Source organism: Zonotrichia albicollis, chromosome W (assembly GCF_047830755.1).
Source record: "Zonotrichia albicollis isolate bZonAlb1 chromosome W, bZonAlb1.hap1, whole genome shotgun sequence".
Classification (NCBI taxonomy): Eukaryota; Metazoa; Chordata; class Aves; order Passeriformes; family Passerellidae; genus Zonotrichia; species Zonotrichia albicollis.
The window spans coordinates 26,160,289-26,182,200 of NC_133859.1; the positions used below are offsets into that span (position 1 = coordinate 26,160,289).

A 21,912-nucleotide genomic window follows, 5' to 3' on the forward strand; every position below is an offset into this window, starting at 1 on the left:
TCATAGTTAATGCTTTGCTTTCAGGTGGCAAACGAGACCCATGGCCATGTTGGCGCTGACTTGGCTGCTCTTTGCTCAGAAGCCGCTCTTCAGGCTATCAGAAAGAAGATGGATCTCATAGACCTAGAAGATGAAACCATTGATGCTGAAGTGATGAACTCACTGGCTGTGACCATGGATGACTTCAGGGTAATGGAGGAGTACCCTTCTTTCTTTTGTGTGCAATGTCTAATTGCTTATCTGAAGCAAGTGAACATAAAATATTAGAATTGACATAATGCTTTTTCTTCTAACAACAGTGGGCTCTGAGCCAGAGCAACCCTTCTGCTCTTAGGGAGACAGTGGTGGAGGTACCACAAGTTACCTGGGAAGATATTGGGGGTTTAGAAGATGTAAAGAGAGAACTCCAGGAACTTGTACAGGTAAGGTTTCCAACAGATTTTTTCCTAGTCAGCTTGAAAAATAATGATTGCCATGGTTTAGGAAGGGTATTCCCCAATTTAGTGTTCCCATTGAAACACTCCAAACCACATGCTGTTCACTCACTCCCCCCTCCCCTGTGGCAGGATGGAGAGGAGAATTGGAGGCAGAAAAGGTAAAGATCATGGGTTGAGATAAGAACAATTTACTGTAAACAGCAATGAGATAAGAAAATGAACAGTATTAATAACAGTGTACAGGACATGTGAATGATTCACATGTGAGTACTCACCATAGGGAACATGACATTATCCCCAACTGCTTGTTTCACGCTATCTGACTGAAAGGCACCCCCTCCCTCTGCCCCCCGCATGACGTGAGGTGGTACCCTGTCCTGGCCAGAACCAGGACAGTAATAAAATTCAGAACCTCTGCACATTCCTGTTTGGGCTGTGGCCAGGGTAAATGCAAAGTTTATATGGTATTTTCATGTAATGGACTGAAAATATCATGCTGTTCCATCTTAGTGGACCTGGGGAGAGGGAGGTGCTGGGAAGCAGCATCAGGCTTTCCTGAGCGGAGTATACAGGGACATCTTGGGTAGGTGTTGTGCTACATGCAGGAACAGCAGCAGTTCTGCTTCTCTTAAGAGGAGACTAGCAATAGCACTGCTGCCAAGAATCCTGTTATGTGATGGCTTTAATATGCTAGAAAGTAGATGAAGATTCTCATGCAGAGAGCCTGTGAAGTTTGACTTTGCAGCAGTGTTAGCATAGAGGTGAGAAGTAATTGAAGCCTTCTATGAAAGGAGAAGCTGGAACAAAGTCATGAATGGTCTGTGGAATTGGGGTGGTTTGGGTTTGATAGATCCCTGCTTTCAGTTGCACTGTAGAAACAGCCTGTCTGTGAATAAAATAATCTACTTTTCAATCTAACTTCTGTCATTAAAATCATCACCTATCTCTGATCATGTTGGAAGGATAAATGCTCACATCAGACATCTTGACTGTCTTTGGAGGGCAGAGAAAATAGGTTAGATAATGAGCTAGCTGTTCTCATTTGCTTTTGCAGGTCAGACTGAAGTTGGGGTTAAATGTGCTGGGAAACTGCCTGAACTGGCACTTAGTTCATAGGCTTTACAATTTAGTTGTGATGCTTTTTAAACCAGTGCCCATTTAAAAACACCAGTGGCATTGAGCAGGCAGACTCTTGTGTTTAACCCACCAGAAATCGAAATTATTTGGGTTGGAAAGGACCACAAAGATCATTCCAAACCCCCCAGCCATGGTGTAGTTGGTTGACCCTGGCTGAATGCCAGGCACCCGCCAAAGCTGCTCTCTCACTCCTCTCCGCAGCCAGCCAGAGGAGAGAAAATTTAACAAAGGGTTCATTAGTTGAGACAAGGACTGGGAGAGATCACTCATCAAATACCATAGTGGGCAAAATAGGCTCTAATTAGAGTATGAATTTAATTTATTGCTAAAAAAATCAGAGCAGGACAATGACAAGTAAAATGAACCCTTAAAAAAACACCCCCCCACCCCTCCCTCCTTTCCAGCTCTACCTCCTACCCCAGCAGTGCAAGGAGACAGGGAATGGGGATTTTGGTCAGTCCATTACCCATGGTTTCTTCCACTGTTTACGGAGAGGAGTCGTTCCCTTGCTGCACTGTGGGGTCCCTCACCATGGGAGACAGTTCTCCATGGACTTGTCCAACATGAGTCCATCTCACGAGCAACAGCTAAATGTGAACTGCTGTAATGTGAGTCCAGCCCATGGGCAACAGTCCTCAAACTGCTACAGCTTGAATCACTCTTCCATGGGGTGCAGTCATCCAAGGACAGGCTGCTCCTGCAAGGGCTCCTCTCTCCATGGGCCTCCTATTGGGTCACAGCCTCCTCTTAGGCATCCACCTTCTCTGGCATGGGTGTCCTCCACAGGCTGCAGGTGGATCTCTGCATCCCCATTGATCTCCATGTGTCAGGATCCGTCCTAGTGAACAGATACCCTGATGGTTCGTAGGAATGATCTCAGAGTGCAAAAACCAACATGGTACAAGGGGATTTGCAGTGATAATCAAAACAAATGCAGTTTTATTGAAATAACCACAGCAAAAATGCGATAGAGGGATTAAGGGAGAGAAAAAGATAGAGAAAGAGAGAGAAAGAGCGAGAGAAAGGGGATATAGCTACCAACGCAGAGATGAAGTCCTTTGGTCCAGGCCAGTCGAGGGTCTGCCTGCTACGCTGGGGAGATCTCAAAGGCTCTAGCTAACTCAGAGGTTTTTATTATTGAAAATCGTGAGGGGGGGAAACAGATACAATAGGGAATAGATGTAACAGGTAGTCTATGTTCTCAGCAGTAAGCGAGAGCCATTGTTTTCTTGGTCCAGTGGTCACAACCTGCAGGCAAACATCTCGCTTTGGTCAGCTTGCCTCCCCCCACACACCTCCCCTGGGTTGGGGGTTTCAGTCCCAGTCCTTGGAAGGAGCAGAGGGGCCTTTTAGGAGTTTCACGTCTCAGTCCTTGGTGGAGAAGCTTCTCACATCTCCGTCTGTCTGTCACGGTGGTTGTAAAACAGGTGAGGGTCTTTGGTGGGAGACCGCCTGAAACTCAGGAGAAGTCCAGCCAGGCCGAGAGATGGGACAGCTTCCAAAGCTGCTATTGTTGCAAACGGGGCATGGTGCCCTCTTCTTAGCATACAGCAAAACACACTTGTGAAAACAATAGCTTAACACTGAGCTTTCAGGTCTCAGGGCCCTTGGCATGTGACTTTTCTCCTTCAGAGCCAGATATTTTAGACGGGGGGGGTCTTCTCTTCAGTGGTCTCCCAAGGATGATCGTGAGGCAGATGAGGGAAAATTTGGACAGACTCTCACACCATGGGCTGCAGGGGGACAGCTGCTTCGCCATAGTCTTACCCACAGGATGCAGGGGAATCTCAGCTCTGGTGCCTGGAGCACTTCCTCCGCCTCCTTCTCCACTGACCTTGATGTCTCCATAGTTTTTCTTCTCACATATTCTCACCCCACTCTGGCTGCAATTACATCTGTGCAATAACTTTTCTTCTTAAATATGTTATCACGGAGGCGTTACCACCATTTCTAATTGGGCCAGCCTTGACCAGCAGCACATCCATCTTTGGAGCTGCCAGGGATTGGTTCTGCCAGACATGGGGGAAGCTTTTAGCAGCTTTTCACAGAAGCCACCCCTGTAGCCCCCCACCACTACCAAATCCAGGCCATGCAAACTGAATACACATGGACAGGGACACCTTCCACTACACCAGGTTGTTCAGAGCCCCATCCAGCCTGGCCTTGGATACTTCCAGGAATGGAACATCCACAACTTCTCTGGGCAACCTATGCCAGTGCCTCACCACCCTCACAGTAAAGAATTTTTTCCCAATATCCAATCTAAATCTACCCTGCTTCGGTTTGAAGCCATTCCCTCTTGTCTTATCACTACATGTACTTGTGAAATGTCCCACTCTGGCTTTCTTGTAGGCATCCTTTAGGTACAGGAAGGCTGCTCTAAGATCTCCCCAGAGCCTTTCCCAGGCTGAACAGCCCCAGCTCTCTCGGCCTCTCTTCATAGGAGAGGTGCTCCAGCCCTCTGATCAGCTCTCTGCTGTGTTTGCATCAGCAGGTCTACATCCTTATTTTGAGGGCCCTAGAACTGGATGTAGTACTCCAGGTGGGGTCTCAGAAGAGCAGAGCAGGAGGGCAGAGTCACAGAACGGTTGAGGTTGGAAGAGACTGCAGTGGATCATCTGGTCCAACCCCCTTGCTCAAGCAGGGTTATTCCAGAGCACATGGCACAGAATTGCATCCAGACAGTTCTTGAATACCTTCACTGAGGGATACTCCACAACCTCTCTGGGCAATCTGTTCCAGTGCTCAGTCACCCGCACAGTAAAGAAGTTCTTCCTCATGTTCAGGTGGAACTTCCTGTGCATCAGTTTCTGCCTGTTGGTTCTCATCCTATTGCTTGGCACCACCAAGAAGAGCCTGGTCCATCCTCTTGATGATACTCTCTTCAGATACAGATACACATTGATGAGGTCCCCCCTCAGTTCTCTTCTTAAGGCTGAAAAGGCCTAGCTCCTTCAGCCTTCTCTGATAAAAGAGATGTTCCAGTCCCTTAATCATCTTTGTCACCCTCCACTGGACCCACTTCAGGAGCTCCATGTATCTCTTGTACTGAGGAGCCCAGGATGGGACTCAGCACTCCAGATGCCATCTCACCAGGGCTGAGTAGATGGGCAGGACCACCTCCCTTGACCTGCTGGCAATGCTCTTCTTAATGCACCCCAGGATCCCATTAGCCTTCTTGGCCACAAGGGCATTGCTGTCTCATGGACAGCTTGTTGTCCACTAGGACCTCCAGGTCCTTCTCTGCAGAGCTGCTTTTCAGCAGGCCACCCCCAGCCTATACCAGTGCCTGAGGTTTTTCTTCCCCAGGCACAGGCCCCTGCATTTGCCTTGGTGAACTTCAGACAGTTCTTCTCTGCTCATCTCTCCAACCTGTCGAGGTCCTTCTGAATGCCTGCACAGCACTCTGGGGTATTGGGCACTCCTCCCAGCTTTGTGTTGTCAGCGAACTTGCTAAGGAGGGATCTACCGCTTCATCCAAGTTATTGGTGAACAAGTTAAACAATACTGGGCCCAGTATTGAACCTTGGGGGATATCACTAGTTACAGGCCTCCAACTAGACCCTGTGCCACTGATTACAACTGTCTGGGATCTGCCATTCAGCCAGTTCTCAATGCACCTCTGTCCACTCATCCAGTCCACACTTCCTGAGTTTGCCTATGAGGATGTTGTGAGAGGCAGTGCTGAAAGCCTTGCTGAAGTCAAGGTAGACAATATCCACTGCTCTCCCCTCATCCATCCATGTAGTTATTTCATCGTAGAAGGCAATCAGGTTGGTCAAGCATGATTTCCTTTTAGTGAATCCATGCTGACTACTCCTGATCAACTTCTTGTCATCCATGTGGATAGAGATGGCCTCCAGAATGAGGAACTCCATTACCTTTCCAGGGATTGAAGTGAGGCTGACTGGCTGGTAGCTCCCTGGGTCCTCTTGATTGCCCTTTGTGAAGACTGGGGTGACATTTGCTTTCTTCCAGTCCTCAGGCACCTCTCCTGATTGCCACAACTTTTCAAAGCTGATTGTGAGCAGCCTCGCTCTGGTGTCCATCAGCTCTCTCAGCACTCATGGATGCATCCCATCAGGGCCCATGGACTAGTGAATATCAAGTTTGTTTAGGTGTTCTCTGACCCAACTGTCCTTGACCAAAGGAAGGTCTTCCTTCCAACATTCCTTTACCCTGGTCTCCTGGGTCAGAGATCCCTGAGGGCTGGTCTTGTCAGTGAAGACTGATGCAAAGAAGATGTTCAGTAACTTTGCCTTCTCTGCATTCTCTGTCACCAGGGTCCCCTCTTCATTTAGTAATGGTCTCACATTATCCTTAGTTTTCCTTTTGTTACTGATGTATTGGAAGAAGCCCTTCTTGTTGTCCTTGACATCCTTGGCCAGATTTAATTCCAGATGGGCCTTGGCCTTTCTTGTCTCATTTCCACTTTGACAACCTCTTTATATTCAGTCCAAGTGGCCTGACCCTGCTTCCATCTCCTGTGTTTCCTGCTTTTGCTTGGGTCCCCTTTGCCTGATTTCTTGCTCATTGGGATGTACCATTCTTGAGCCAGGAGGATATCAACCAGGTCTTTTGGACTCCTCTTCCCTGTAGGACTTATTCCCATGGGATTCTTCCAAGAAGATCCCTGAAGAGGCTAAAGTTAGCTCTCCTGGAGTCCATGGTTACAATCTTACTTGCTGCCCTGCTTCTTCCTCGCATGATACTGTACTTGTCAATCTCATGGTCACTACAGCCAAGGCTACCCCCAACCTTTACATCTCCAAAATGGTCTTCCCTGTTTATTAGTATGAGGTCAAGCAGAACATAATTCTGTTACCAAAAATTTGGTAAACTAAAAATCTCCTTAACACCAATGTAGCATTAAGAAGCAGGCATTCTTTATTTGGCCGGATGCATGAGGGGATAGCTCCTCCTAAAGTTGAGCACAGTGAGTACAGGAAAGTTTCTGTTTATATACTGTATTTTACATACATATTCATTGATTGTCCCAGAATAAACATACATATGATAATAATTTTCCGGAAATCATTAACACATTTTCCCTCCCCTTTACACATGTGTTCTTTTGTCCTGGGGGTCTCTGGTGGTCTCTAGTGATTGAGGGACCCCAATGTAATACCTGACCTGGTCAAGTTGGCAGGGCACTGGGACTGGTGAACTTCCAATTCTCCTTCTTACACAATGGGCATTGTGCAGTTCTGTAGGCCAGTGGGTTTTGAAGAACAAGCATTGTCTTAGCTCACCAGGTGTAGACAATTTTTCATCTGGTAACATTCCCCCCTTTGAGGCTTGTGAAGCTTGTCTTTTTAAGCCTTCATAAGCTTCACTTTGATTTTTAATAACATTGTATAAGTTCCTTGCATTGCATTAGCAATCATGTTTTTTATGCAACCTAAAGCAAACATCGTAATCACAATTATTACTATGATCACAATTATGCTTTGCAAAAATGAGGCCAACCAACCACTCAGAGAAAATGCAAGTCCTTTACATATTTTATTTAACCAGTTACTTTCTAATTTTGTCCCTAATTTTCTGCTAGATGCAGCAACTAATTTTATCCTCTCTATCTGATCATCCAATTTAGCAGTCACATTCAGAATGTGCACACAACAAATACTGTTGTTTAAATTCAAGTATCCACATACTCCATGTTCATGTAGTAGCAATAGATCTAAAGGCAATCTGTTTTGTAAGGTCATTTTAGTTGTGCCTTGCAATTGGTCATTTATTTCAGCAAACCCCAATTGAGTTGTATTTGCTAAAGCTTCCATTTCTAGAGTAAAATTGTGTATAGCTAGTCTGTTCCTAAAGGTAAATATTTGAGGAGTAAAGATGGATTTTTATATCCATCCCACTATAGTTTTCGTGTCCTTCTCACATGTGTTCCCAGATTTTTGTCAAATTGCTGACTAAAGTTCCCCATGGAACTGAATTTTCTGCAGAGGTTGGTATTGGTAAACAAGCTGTTATAGAAGTTGCATTCTGTAATCTGACTTAAGGACCATATTCCCCTTCCAAGAATTTAAGGTCATAGTTTCTATTATTATAAATATGCAATTATTTATCATCTTCATCTAGGTCCAATAAATAGCATACCCCTAGAAAATCACATTCTATACCTAAAACTATAGGATTTAGATGAAAAACCTCCAAGGTGTTAGTCAGTCTTGTTTCTGCTGTGTTTAATGTGTGGTTGCTGGTTTTACCCACATGTGATGAAGTCAGGGTTTGATTCCTTTTACCTTGAGTGCAGTGTAGGTTACCAGGAGGACTTGATATGGTCCCTTCCACTTCTCCTGGATTGGTCCAAAATTCAAGGTTCTGATGCACACTGTATCTCCCGGTCAGAAAGGATGTACAGGCAAGTCTAGCCCCAATGATCTGTTGACAGTGTTGTACCTTTTAAGACTTAAAAGAGTTAGTTCCAGTGCTATTAAATATTAATTTCAGCAAATCTTTTGAGACTTCCCTTGCCTTGTTGGTACAACATGGGAAAGCTTCTGGCCATCCAGAAGTAGTATCTACCAATACCAAAATGTACCAGTTCCCATTCTGCCTGGGCAGTTCTTCAAAATCAATTTCCCAATTATCACCTAGTGAATTCCCCTGTTTTACTATCCCAACAGTGGCCTTTTTCCTTTCTTGGGATTATTTTGCAAAATAAATCACACATTTTTCGACAACTAATCTATTATTTTCTGTCATCTTTGTGCTAACTACGTTCCTTGATAAACTAGTCACCATATTTTCTATTTCCTAATGTGTTTCCTGATGTTTTAGTTCTGTTATCTTATACATTAATTGTGGAGGTACAATTACCTGCCCACATGAGGTTACCAATCACTTGCTGGGATTTCCCATAGCTTCTAATGATGGGGCTAACTGCCTGTCCTGGTTGCTATAATTTTGTTTTGTTCCCAGACATTCAACTTTTTGCTAGGTATTAGTGCAAGGATACCTTTTTCAGCAACCTCTTTTGTTGTTTTGTCAGCTAATTGATTCCCTGTATTAACTGGGGAGTCTCCAAACTGATGGGCTTTACAAGGGCATCATGGCCACTTCTTCTGAGTTTTGCACACTCTGTAGTAGTTTACTAATTTCTTCTTTGTACTTGATAGGAGACTTCTGTGCTGATAACAATCCCCTTTCCTTCCATTTTGTTTCATGGATGTGTATTATTCCAGAAACATATTTTTAATCAGTCCATCTGTTTACTCTTTCAGTGATTTCTAGCACTCATTGTAAAGTCATTACTTATGCTTTTTGTGCTGATGTGTTAAAAGGTAAAGCCTGGCTTCTATTGTCTGAGTCGAGGTTCCCACTGCATATCCAGCTGCCCATCTTCTGTTTCATACCATGCTGCTCCCACTGGTGTATAGGTGCAGTTCCTGGTCCTGGATGGAATTGCTCTTGAGATCCAGTCTGCCAGAACACACTTGTCTAACCAGGCAGTCATGGTACAAAGGTCTCTGGGCTTCTTCTGAAGCCTGAAGAAACATGGCTGAGTTCAAAGCAGTGGTTACTTTAAGCAGCTCAACATTATCCTGCTGGTGATGTCCTGTCTTCCTTTTTGTTCCAATTGTTTGGACGGGTTGCTTCCATGACCCCAAATGCTGCACCAGTCCCCCTAGTGCCAGGTGCATCTTTTCATGCCCAAATAACTCAAACGGTTTGGTTCAAATGTGAGACTCACAGTGCAGGCATTGTCATTAAGGTTCTTTTAGGGCTTCAAAGACCCTCTGACTCTCAGGAGTCCATACCAAGTATTTTCTGGTGGAGGATCATACAAGGGTTTTGCCAGTACTCCATAACTGTCAATCCATAACTGACACCATCCGGCCATACCTAAGTAGGCTTGTAGTCCTTTGCTCTGGCGTCTGACAAACAGTCCTTTGCTCTGGCGTCTGACAAACAGCTTCTTTTCAGCTGCTTCCCAAGCTTTTTTTCCCCTGCAAAATCTCAAAACTAAGATATATTACTGCTTTGCTTGAAGCCTTTACCCAGCTCCTTGGCTTAGAGGGCACTAAACCTGTTTGTTAATAGCGAGTCTTCAGGAGGAAAAAGAGAATTCTTCCTTGTACAGAGTGGTTAGTTTCCAGCATTCTTTTGACTTTGAATTTCTTAAGACATGGTACAGAGCCTGCGTGCATCTCTAATGTAGAGGGGGGCTGAAACTCCTGAGTCTGTAGGGTCTCTGAGAATATCCTATCACTTTCTCATCTTCATGAATGCTTTGCGGTCTGCTTGCTTCCTCACATAACTCCTTGACCTGGTGACATAGCTCCCTGTCAGGGACACACCTTCTGCAGAGGAGATGACTCAGCCCCAGCTTCCCAGATAGGCATCAGGCACTCCTTACAACCAGAGGCCTGCAGAGCTACATGTACTGTCAGAAGGTCTGTCACTGGTGCAGCAACTCCAACAGCCACTGGGGAACAAGCTCTACAGTGTCATCACCATAATGTTGGGAGCTCACACTAGTAAGACTGGGAAAGAAAGGGCTTCCCTTGCCCCTTGGCATTAACTGGTGCTCCTATTTCCTGCTCTCTGGTACTGCTACTATGTTGGCCCTCGTATTGAGAGGAGCCCTTCCTTGTCAACTGCAGTGCAAACTGCTGCACCCCACCCTGGCTGACATGCCATGTCCTGTTTGCCCCCTCTGTTTGCTATGCTTCTGGTCTCTCGTGCTCCCTGGAGGCTCCTGCACCTGAGCTGTTCACCTCTGTGAGTGACAGACTGAGCTTAAATCAGCTGCTGTCACTCCTAGCCCGGCCCGTGCTGAGTCAGCTGCTGTTGTTCAAGCTCCACATGTGTATTGATGGTCTCCTGGGGTTACCCTGCCTTTAGAAACTCACTGATTGCTGCTATCTCCTGCTCTGCTGCAGGATGTGCCTGCACAAGAGCTGTTTGCTCCCTCAACCTGCTAGCCATGCTTTGATGCAGCCCAGGACACAGTTGGTTTCTGGGCTGCGAGTGCAGATTGCTGGTTCATGTTGAGCTTCCCATCAATCACCACCCCCAAGTCCTTCTCAACAGGGCTGCTCCCAATGCATTCTCTTCCCCGCCTGTACTTGTGCTTGGGATTGCCCCGACCAGATGCAGGACCTTGTGCCGCCGTTGAGTTAGGAACATCAAGGAAAAGACAACACAGACTCCAATGCTTCTTAGAAGGCATGAAGCAAGGTTTATTAGAAACTGCACATATTTATAGACAGGATAGTTCACCCAGAACCTCACTGGTCCTTAAACAACACCCTTCACACCATTGGTTAATTAGGAACAACACGTTATTTTATCTTACCATAAGCATCATGTACAAACATTCCACATGTTCACAAACACCAGGTGGAGAGATTAAGATAAGAATTGTTTTAATTCTTTCTCTGAGCTTTCTCGCAACTTCCCCAGGATGATGCGTGGGAAAGTTATCTGTTTCTCTCTCTGACTAAACTGTCAGCATCCACAGCCTGGCACTCGGCCTTGTTGAACTTCATGGGGTTTGCACAGACCCACCTCTCAAGCCTGTCCAGGTTCCTCTGCATGCCATTCCTTCCCTCCAGCGTGTTGACTGCACCACACAGCTCGGAGTCATTGGCAAACTTGCTGAGGATGCACTCAATCCCACTGTCCATGTCACTGACACAGATGGTAAATAGTGCTAGTCCCAACACTGACCCCTGAGGACACCACTTTTCACTGGTCTTCACTTGGACATCAAGCTGTTGACTGCAACTCTTTGAGTGTGACCATCCAGCCAATTCCTTATCCACTGAGTGGTCCACCCATCTGTCATGGTTTTACCCTGGCACAGAGCCAGTGCCCCCATGAGAATACTCTCTCCCTGGTGTCTGCTGTGAGATGTGACCAGGAATGAGCAAAGCAGGCTCCTGCTTAGAAATAAAGAAAACATTATTAACTAAACTACAAGAAAAGAAGAAAAAACTATAAGGGAAAAGAAAAAAAAAAAATTGAAAACCTTACAAAAGCACCTTCCTTCTCCCCCCCCACCATAATTTCCCAATGCCATACATTCCCCCAAATCACCAACTCTCAGTCCAGCACCACCCTTTAGAATACTCAATCCTCAGTTCATGAAGAGGAGAGGAGTCCTTCTTGCACCATAGGCTTCCCCTGGAAACACGCTGAAACCTCATGTACTTCCATGTCACTCAGCACCGCCCGGAAAATCCTTTTGCCATCGTGACATCTTCCCTTCCATGCCCAGTGCCCTCACCACTGTGCATGGACCAGAGCTGCTTTTAGGGTTGTCTTTTAAGGATGCCTTGTCTCACTCCAAAAAAGGCACAGTCTCTGCTTTGGGACATCTGTCCCCCCCAATTTTTCACCCCCTGGGGCCGAGGGGTACCCACACTGAACCCTCCTGGTTCTGAGGCACTGCCTCCCCCTAAATGCAGTCTCTGTGTCACAGGAATAAAACTGGTTCAGTCTGTGGCCACACAAGAAAAGTCCAGCCAAAAGGCCACTCCGTCATCTCTCCCCCCACTCAGCCAGTCTTCTCCACTTCCCTCGGGCCAGGTCCTTGTTATCTCATCTCTTATCTCTCTTATTCAGCACCAGGAGGATCAGCATTTCGCAAGGTCTCAATCATGTAAGAAAAGGGTTAAAAATTTCAGTCTCTGCCTGTCCCAGAGCTCTGGCACTCCCACACTCACTGCTGCTCCGGGCACCTTCTCACTGCACTCCCCCCCCTTCTCCTCCTCAGCTGGCTGCTATCACATTCCGTCATCGCTGGCTCTCCCTCTCTCTCTCTCCTGGGAGGGCTGGGGGGGGTGGCTGCCCGATGTCTCCTGGGGCTCCTCCACCCTTCCATCCTCACGGGCCTCCTCACCCCCCCATCTCTGTCCAGGCCCAGGCCTACCACATGGCTGCCCCTCCCCCACCCAGCAGCAGCAGCTGGATGGGGGAGGGAGATCCGACCTCTTTCCCTCAAAGTCCCAAGAGAAACTCCCAGGGACGAAGCTCTGCTTTTAACCCCTGTGTGTTCTCAGAGGTGTGTCCAAACCCCACTGGCCACATCAGGTGCCAATATCAAAATCTGAGCACCCATTGGTTTGACCACAGCATCCCAGAATTCCCACTTCTTCCTGGTCAAACCAGCACACCATCAAATCCCAGTCTTTCTTGTTAAGAGCCCACGATGTCATGTGGGATTCTGCCAAATGCTTTGTACAAGTCATCTCAGGTAGTGCTTCTGGTAGGAGCAGAAACAAAACTGGTCTAGTGGAAAGTGTCCCTGCCCGTGGAGTAAAGGATTTTTGAAGGTCCCTTCCAACCCAAACAATTATGTGATTCTAAGATATAGTCCTGTTCTAGCTTATATTGCTAGGTTTTAATTTGTTTGTTTGGTTCTCTTTCAGTATCCTGTGGAACACCCAGACAAATTCCTCAAATTTGGCATGACCCCATCTAAAGGGGTTCTGTTCTATGGGCCACCTGGTTGTGGTAAGACACTCCTGGCCAAAGCCATTGCTAATGAATGCCAGGCAAACTTCATTTCCATCAAGGGGCCAGAATTGCTCACTATGTGGTTTGGTGAGTCTGAAGCCAACGTGCGTGAGATCTTTGACAAAGTAAGTATTTCTTCTACTCCTTGTACTATGTTTGTGCTGAGGTACTCCCAAACCCTCTACTGCACCCATCTTACTGGCCTGGTTTTGTTTTCCCTGCTTGCACTGAGAGCAGAGGCTGCTTTTCTGATGTTAGGGTATTGTCTTGGTTTGAAAGACAAGTGTTTGCTAAGGAAGACAAGAGCCTCTCTTGGAATGGAAAATGCAAATTCCTTTCTTCCAAATTATTATAATTTTGAAATTAAGGGGCTCTCAGGCAAAGATATGAGAATAGGAGTAACAATTCTTTACTAGTATGTATAAATTAAAAAACCCTACAACTTAATAGGAGAATTAAAATAAAATGCAGTAGTACAAAAAACACTGTCAGTGTCAGAATACAACCTAACACCTTGTTGGTCAGGGTGTTGGTAGAAGTCTGATTAAGTGGTGGCTGCAGTACTCCTGGAGTGACAGATGTGGTTCTGTTGAAGCAGTGATCCTGTAGAAGGGTGTAGTTTTCCTCTGAAGGTCCAGTGGTGTTGTTGAAGGGTCTGGTCTTCTGGGAATCTAGTTGAAAAAGGATGACTGTGGTGTTCAAAATCTCAGATTATATCCAGGTATGAATGCTTGGCTCCTCCCCTTGGGTGGAGCATCTCACAATGGGATGGTGTAATTTTATCAGTCATGCTGTGAGACTCAATGGCTCATTAACAGAAGAAATCTCCCTGGAGGGAGGATGGGTTGTGGAAGAGATAAAGAACACTGCCCCACCTGGTTCTAACTGATGGTAATACAATACATACTTTTGGTTACACCTTGCATTGCAATTCAAGACAGGTATTTATTCTCTTTTGCAATATAGCTATTTAGATGGTTTTCTCCTACTGGAATTTGTATCTGTTGGTACAGGATTATAAATGCCCCAATGTCTTAGCAGTGAGGTTAGCATTAGGATGGCATAGATATTCACTGCATCCCTGAAAACTTATTTGAACATCTCATTAGCCATCACCTTCTACAGTTTTTTAAAGGATGTTTTGGGTTCTTCTTTTTCTACAATTGGACTAAATGATCATTGTAAGCCACTTCAAACTGAAATTCTTCTCTCTTCTCTTCTCTTCTCTTCTCTTCTCTTCTCTTCTCTTCTCTTCTCTTCTCTTCTCTTCTCTTCTCTTCTCTTCTCTTCTCTTCTCTTCTCTTCTCTTCTCTTCTCTTCTCATATATATATGGCTTGCAAAGGAGCCCACTTCCACTGCCCAGTTTCCCTGTAGATGGTGTGACCTCCTGTCCCAGGAGGTTATCTGCATGGATTATCTTGGGAATCCTCATTCCTGTGGTCAGGGAAGGTGCTGAAAGAGCAAAGTTGGTAAGAGAGTGAGACAGAAAAATTTAGGTTGAGAGGGAACCTCAGAGGCTGTCTGGTTCAGCTGTTTGTCCAGAGCAGGGAGGTAGCTTGGAAATTCAATCAGATTGCTCAGGACTGTCTTGGTTTGAAAGATAGGTGTCCGCCAAGGAAGGTGGGAACCTCCTCTGGGATGGAAAATACGACCCCCTTCCCTCCAAATTACTATAACTTTGAAATTAAGGGGCTCTCAGGCAAAGATATGGGGAAAAGAATAACAGTTCTTTACTAATATGTATGTGTATAACAAGGCAAATAAACAAAACCAGAAAACCCAGTAACAGCCTTCTGTCGGCTGTCAAGCACTTTCCCCTTTGGTGTAGTTACAGTCACGGCCGGCAGGGGCACTGTTGACTCCTGGCTGGGCAGGGCAGGTGCAATAATTCACTCGCGGCTGCAGGAGGCACTGTGGCATGAGCTCAGCTGTCTCTCACGTGGATAATGGCGGGCACAGCCGGCAGAAGAGATGGAAAAGGGGCTTCCTTTACAAACTCACACGGGGGCAGTCAGTCCCGGTGCCCCTCCGGATAGCAAAATGAGCTGTAGAAGGAACCTCACAAGCAGCAAGCTGGAATGGCAGGGGCAAGCAAACCCGGGGTAGCAAAGAGAATGTAACAGAAACTCCAGAGCTGTAGCAGGAGCCGCGGGGTGTCCTGGTAGGCACAATGCTGGGTTGCAGTGTAGCGAAAACCCCAGAGCAGTGGCAGAAAAATGGTGGGGCTGGGCAGCAGTAGCTGGGCTTCCAAACACTGCCAGGAGAGGCTCCCTTGGAGGGGGAGGGGCTCGGGGTCCTGGGTTTTCCCCTGAGGCACCTTAGTAGATGATGAGGGTTCTTTCCAGAGAGATAGGGCGTTAATAAGGTCTCAGTGCGACAGCCACTCCTACAAGCAAAAGCCTCACTTGAGGTAGGAGAGATATAGAGGCATCAAGTGTTCCCTCTGATCCCAAGCACCAGAGAGAGGGAGAGGAGTTGAGCCCAGCCCCTCACCCCCAGGCCAAAATATCGAAGTATCTCTGCCCTTCCCAAGAGAAAACCCCTCAGGTAAGAGAGTAACCAGCTGCACCCTTCCCTCTCCTCCTCCTCCCAGCCACATCTTTTGTCTCTCAAGTATTGGTGGTTATTGTCTCTTAGCAACAAATGGGACAAAATTCCATGAGAGAAAGAAAAAAAAAAAAAAAGCAAGCAACCTAACCTCCAACAAGGGCCCTGTGTTATGAACATGTGCTAAGGATGGAGAATCCCTGACCTCTCTTGGCCCTGTGCTAGTGTTTGAGCTCTCACATTGTGAAGATTTCCCCCCCCCCTTATTTCTAACTAGCATTTTCTTTGCAGCCATTTGTGTTTCTGGTCTTTCATCCTTTTGCTGTGTGTGAGAAACAAGGCTCAGTCTTTAAAATTTTTTAAAGATTAATAAGGGATAAAAGGGACAATATCCCGTGCTGGGGTGCTTGGCAAACTACCAAAAGCACACCGTTAGCTCAAAAAATTTTCTTATATACTTTTTCATTACATTGTTTAAATGAATATTCATGAGGATTATACATATTCAAACATTCCTCTGAGTTCTTTTACATGTTCCTAGAATTCTTTAGCTTTATTCGACACTGACCCGTTGTGCAATAGTGTAGTTTTGATTTTTGGGAGTTGTGTATGTCATTTCCTCACAACATGTATGCCATTTCCTCATAACATCAAACGGGGGATTATTGATAGCCCCAGGGTCAGTTGCAGAAGTCCTTTTCACATCCTTTCTTTCAAAGTTATTTGTGTGGTTCCTTCAATGTTATCTAATCATACAGACAGTTGTAGCTATTTCCACAAAGTTATCTAAGTTATTCTCACTATTGTCAGTCAGTTAAAAATAAAAGCGTTGTGCAAGTTAACATTCCATAGTCTCTATTTTAATATTTTGTGAAAGCCTAAACTACAATATATATTTATCACACTAATACATAGATAAGGTACACATGGCCAGGGAAATGGCCACAAAAGCTGACAAATTATATCAAAACCAGGTAAAAAGTGATTACAAACTGTACTACATCAAAATCGTCAATAATTTGCAAAAGCTAATACATACTAGCGAAAGCAAACAAATACATAGTTATTTATAACACTGTGCATTTTGAAGGAGGATATAGCTCCCTTTTCCCTATAACTCTACATATTAGGTAGCTGAAGACAGATTGGATTTCCCCCTTCCATTTGATATTTCTTATCTACTGATACTTAAGTGCCTAAATGTCTCGGTTTGAGACAAGTTTAGGAGAAAAATGTCCTGAAAGGAACGTCTTGTCTGAAGAAGGCAGGTTTTGGCACTCCCTCCCTGTAGTGGGTTGACCACTGGCCAAATGCCATTGCATTCACAAATATTGTCTATTCATCTTCCTCTGCTATAATTGGAGAGCAGAGGAGGGGGAAAAAAAACAGTTACACTAAAGCTCATGGGGTTGAGATAAGGATTAGGAGAAAATGCTTTAGGGGCAAAATAGGCTCAAAATTTTAAAGGATATAAAGAAAACTTTGTTAACAGAACTAAAAGAAGAATGATAAGAACTAAATAAACCTTTAGAACACTTTTCTTCCCCCAGCCCCTCTTTCCTTCTCACTAACAACATAAAGAGATATAACCTGTGATTATCAGTCAGTTTACCCTTTCTAAAAAAGAATCTTTTTTCAGTTCATTTAAGGATAGAAGTATCTTCTGCCAAACCACAATAAACAGTTTCCTTGTGGTTTTAAGTTCACAGTTAAACAGTCTGCTCGTTAAAAACTTGTTTGCTTTATGAAAGTCCCTCCCACTGACTTACAGTTTTTCCCACAACTGCTCTCAAGGGCCATTTTAGCTACTGGGGTATAATTTTAAGGATGAGCTGTTCTATTACAGAAGCAAAAGTTCTCTTCTGTCTCTGGAAGTAAAAATTCTGTTATTCTATTTCTGAAAGCGAAGGTTCTCTTCATCTATCTCCGAAAGCAAAGATTCTCTCTTTTCAAGTCAGATCACAGCTTCTTTCAACATCTGTATTTTCTAGTTCTCTTCTGAGCTGCAGATGAATGCTGCATCCCCCCCATGTGCTTTATGAATTACAGGGAAATAGTCTGGTGTATTATGTTCTCACCTTGGCTTGCAAAAGGTTTTCAGCTCCAAAACCGGAGCATCTCCTCTCCTTCTTTTTTCTGAGCTTCGGCCCTTCCTTCTTCACTGAACTTGGTGTCACCCTGTTGTTTTGTTCACGTGCCTTCACCTTTCCTTTTCTCTGACTCGGGAGAAGATTGGTGTCTGTAGGTTTTATCTAAAGTGGAATTTTACAGCACGGAAAGGGTTAATCTCATCCAGGCCCTGCTTTTGGGAATTTCATGTTCTGCCTCTTGCTGCTGGTCATCTGATCTTCCCTGACGCTGCAAGCCGCGCGCCGGCCCGCCTCCGCCTCCGTTTTCTGTTCTTTTGTCTGCAGTGCGGCAGATGAGAAGCAGACAGGCATGCAGTCTCTCACTGGCTGGGCTAGGATGGCGGTGGCCGCTCTGGCCGCATGGCTGTTTTCTGGCCCCCACTGCTCTCAGTTCCAACCATGAGGCCACTTCTTGCGCAGACTGCAGAGCTGCTCACTGGTCTCAGCCACATGATGCCCCGTTGCGCCATGACAGCCCCCAGCAGGACGGCTTGGCAGCTTGTAGCTGAATTGGGCCCGGCCGGGCCCAGAGCCCAGCAGAGCCGGCCTGGCCTGATGACTCTGGGCAGAGCTCAGCAGCAGCAGGATTTCAGCAGCCACGCTGTGGCCCGGCCTAGCCTGGCCTTCCCCTCCTCCTGCCTGGCAGCCGGGCCATGCGGGCTCGGCCTGGCCATACCGGGAAGGGTAGAGGGGGAGGGCCTCCACTCTTTTGAAGAAAGCAGGAAATAAGAGAGAACTTTTCACGGTTTCTCCTTGCTTAAATATGGTATTCATAGAGGTGGTTCTAGCTTCTCTAATTGGCTAATTGGTGTATCAGTTATCAAAGCCAACTAGAGTTTGGTTTTGCTAGGCATGGAGGAAGCTGTAATGTTCTTTACAGAATTGCTTCTGTACCTGATGGGTTTTTTCCCTTAACTAAAACCAAGCTATTTCAAACCACAACACTCTCCCACCACTGATACGAAAGGAATTTCTTGGAGGAAAGTGAAAAAAATGTAATGCAGGCACAGGGAAAAAACAAATAATGTTAAATATTAAAATATTCTCACTGCGGAAAAAGCTGGTGGATTCAGAGTTCTTTCTGTAGGTGTGGCGTGGCTCCTCTCAAGGTCCAGAGCCAGAATGCAGCATCCTGGGGCCTCCCCACTGGCTCCCGGCAATGGTCTGTTCTTGGACCAGAGCAAAGCTGAACAGTTCCAGAATGTTATAGATGAGTAATGTAATGGTTGGCTCTCACAACTAAGAGATAGATATTATGTGTATTTTAAGATGTATAGTGATGTTATTGTAATATGTCTTGCCATAGTCCTCTTTCCTCTCCCTCTTGTAATAGCCTTAGTAGTAAAGGCATTTGGAGAGGGCCGGCTTATTACTAGAAGGTGCGGCATAACAACACCTGACCTCCAATCAAGGCAAAACTTTGGGAGGGGCTAAGGGTATAAAAGGCAGAGCATCCATTTTGTAGACTAATATGTGGCTGCTAGTCACGAAGACTCTCAGTGCTGCAATTTTTCCTTATTCAGTCCTTTGTTGTATTTTTTTGTTAAGGTTTAATAAACCTTTTAAAATTTTAAAAGTGAGGGTCATTTCTCACAAATGATCTCCTAGATCGTCCGAGAGACCCTTTAGTTAGACTGATTAAGATAAGACTGAGAACAAGTCGGGAGTCCCCAAAGAGAGAAGGAGGAAATACAGAGATGTCAACAGGTATACCCCCCAATAACCCACTGAGAAGAAAACAAACCTGGTAGATGTGAAAAATGCCATTCACTTGTGTTAAAATTTTAGAAGTTTAATAGTAATGAAAACAGTAATGAAAATAGTAATAAAAATTAGGACAATAAGAAACAATAAAAAGCAAAGAATTATGGACATCCAGATGCCTGGCACTTTGCCACACAGCACACCCTGCTAACAAAGGATTACCCCTTAAAAGCAATAACCTATTGCATATTCATGTATCTCATACATTATTCAAACATTCCTTTCACACTGGGGTGTTTCTGCTTAATTTTAGCTTTCCCCCTTCATCTTGTAAATCAATCTTCTTGGTTCCTCAAAGTCTGAGCATTCCCGATAAGGAGGCAATAATTCTTCTCTTGGGGTCTTGTTGTCCTGTTGCTGTTGTCTCTATCCAGATAGGATAATGCAAAGAATTTCTTGAATATCTTTTCCATTCCTTGAGCTAGTTACAAAAAGTATCTTGCATCACATAGTTTCTACTTTAATATTATCTTATAGCCTAAAAACTATATTTACCACACTACTTAAAAGATATTAATACAGCATAACTTTCCAACATAACACATATAGTATTCATTTTAATATTTGCAAAAAGCCAATATTATAATATATATCCATAACAGTAGAGATGTGACTCCAACACCAAAAGTATGCAGTATTATGTAATAAAATACAATAAGAAGGAGATTGAATATAGGTACTAGCCATGGTGTGAGTCAAAAGAAAAGCAGATGTATTGTTTTAACTACTCTACACCCTACTCCATCCAAAGAAAATCCTAGACTCCAGAAAAAAACCCACTAGCTTAGAGTGTACTTTGTTTTCCTCCTCCCTTTTACCACCTCCTGCCTTCTTGTCTCTTTCTCTGTGAATAGTATTTTTCGATCTGCTCTTGTAGCATAGTGTTGAGTAGTACTGGTAGGTCATTACTGCAGTCACTTTTATTTTAAACCTTACTTAGGTTCTCTGTGAGAGGAAAGAAAGTTGGCAAAGCTTTGCTAAGCTTCTGCTGTTCCCTCGTCGCCCTGAAAAAGCTGAGTCTTACAGTACACTATAATGCTCTGTTTCTCTCAGGCAGTTTAGTTTGTGTACATCATCTTAAAAATGTGCCTGAGAAAATCCCTGAAATGCAGTGTTAATTTTTTAACATTTTCCCTGAAATTGTTGTTTTCCAGTTGATTTTGATGTTGAAACCGTTTATTGTAGCTGTTCTCCATACAAAGAAACCTTTAGACAGGTTTACTCTTTCAGTAATTGTAGCCTTCTGATACAAGGCAAAGGCGACCTGGTTTCAAGGAATGGCACGGCAACCCACTCTCCAGGGTCGCTCGGGCCTAAGAAACACGCAGACACCAATGTGGTGGATGGTCAAAAGGCCTTTATTATCTCTTCTCGTGGGGTTTTATAACCTAGGGTTTTTCTACGTCATAAGGGGTCTGTCTTTTACCATCTATGGTTAGTAAGGGGTGGAAATTTACTGGGTAGGGATGGAAAGTTACCGGCATCTGGTTTAGGGGGCTGCATTCCTATTTTAATTTTCTTATCTAAGGGAACAGGGGCCCTGTCTTCCCGTAACATCGCGAGATCTTCCGAACGCCTGACCCTATCTACCACATCTCCCCCCGCCTTTTTCACAAATGAATGAGGTAGTCATATACATAGGTACTGAAATGAGGTATAAGGTTGTAGTTCGGTAAGGGAAAGGGGTTTGGTAAACCTGAGTAAGTTTTTGCCAGTCAAGTTTAGGACTTGTGGCTGGCAGTGTTCCCTGGTTGAATTCATAGCAATTGTCGCCGGCCTATGAACGGGATGTTGGCCCGTTCCAGGCGGGTCTGAATGAATGAGACCAGCTTGTTCAGCAGGCATGGTCCGAAGGTAACTGCTAGAAGCAGCAATGCCAATGGACCTATTAGGGTAGAAATCAGAGTGGTTAGCCATGGTGATTGATTGAACCAGGACTCGAACCAGCCCTGTTGGGCTTCCCTGTCCTTCTGCCTCTGAGCCAGTCTGTTTCGGAGTTCCGCCATGGAGTCTCTTACGACTCCTGTGTGGTCTGCATAGAAGCAGCACTCCTCTCTCAAGGCGGCACACAGGCCTCCTTGCTGCATGAACAGGAGATCCAGACCTCGCCTGTTCTGCAAGACCGCTTTCGAGAGAGAGGAGACTGACTTCTCCAGGAAGGAGATGGATTTCTCGATCCTTTGCAGGTCCTCATCGATGGTCATTTGCAGCTGGGACAGTCCTTGGTGCTGTGTCGCTAGGGCTGAGACACCCGTGGCCGTTCCTGCTGCTCCTAAACCGAGCAACATCGCGATAGTTACACCTGTTATTATTTCTCTTTTGTGGAGCTGGCTGGGTTCCTCAAAAAGGTGGTACACTTCTTCGTCTGAGTGGTACAGGACCCTAGGAACAATCAAAACTTGGACACAAAAGTCGTTGG

The 21,912-nt window shown here is 45.2% G+C and overlaps 1 protein-coding gene and 1 long non-coding RNA gene across 2 annotated transcripts in view; one reads left to right on the top strand and one right to left on the bottom strand.

Moving 5' to 3' along the window:
* LOC141726974 (transitional endoplasmic reticulum ATPase-like) overlaps positions 1-21,912 on the top strand; it is a 55,839-nt gene that overhangs the window by 20,126 nt on the left and 13,801 nt on the right. The window contains exons 11-13 of the mRNA XM_074532137.1: positions 25-189; positions 300-422; positions 12,965-13,177. Of these exons, the coding sequence (XP_074388238.1) occupies positions 25-189; positions 300-422; positions 12,965-13,177 (501 nt within the window). The remainder of the gene's footprint in view (positions 1-24; positions 190-299; positions 423-12,964; positions 13,178-21,912) is intronic.
* LOC141726975 (uncharacterized) lies at positions 14,046-19,014 on the bottom strand. The gene is made up of 2 exons (XR_012577931.1): positions 17,679-19,014; positions 14,046-14,505 (listed from the first exon to the last, which is right to left on the bottom strand). It is a non-coding gene; the product is annotated as an uncharacterized LOC141726975 (long non-coding RNA).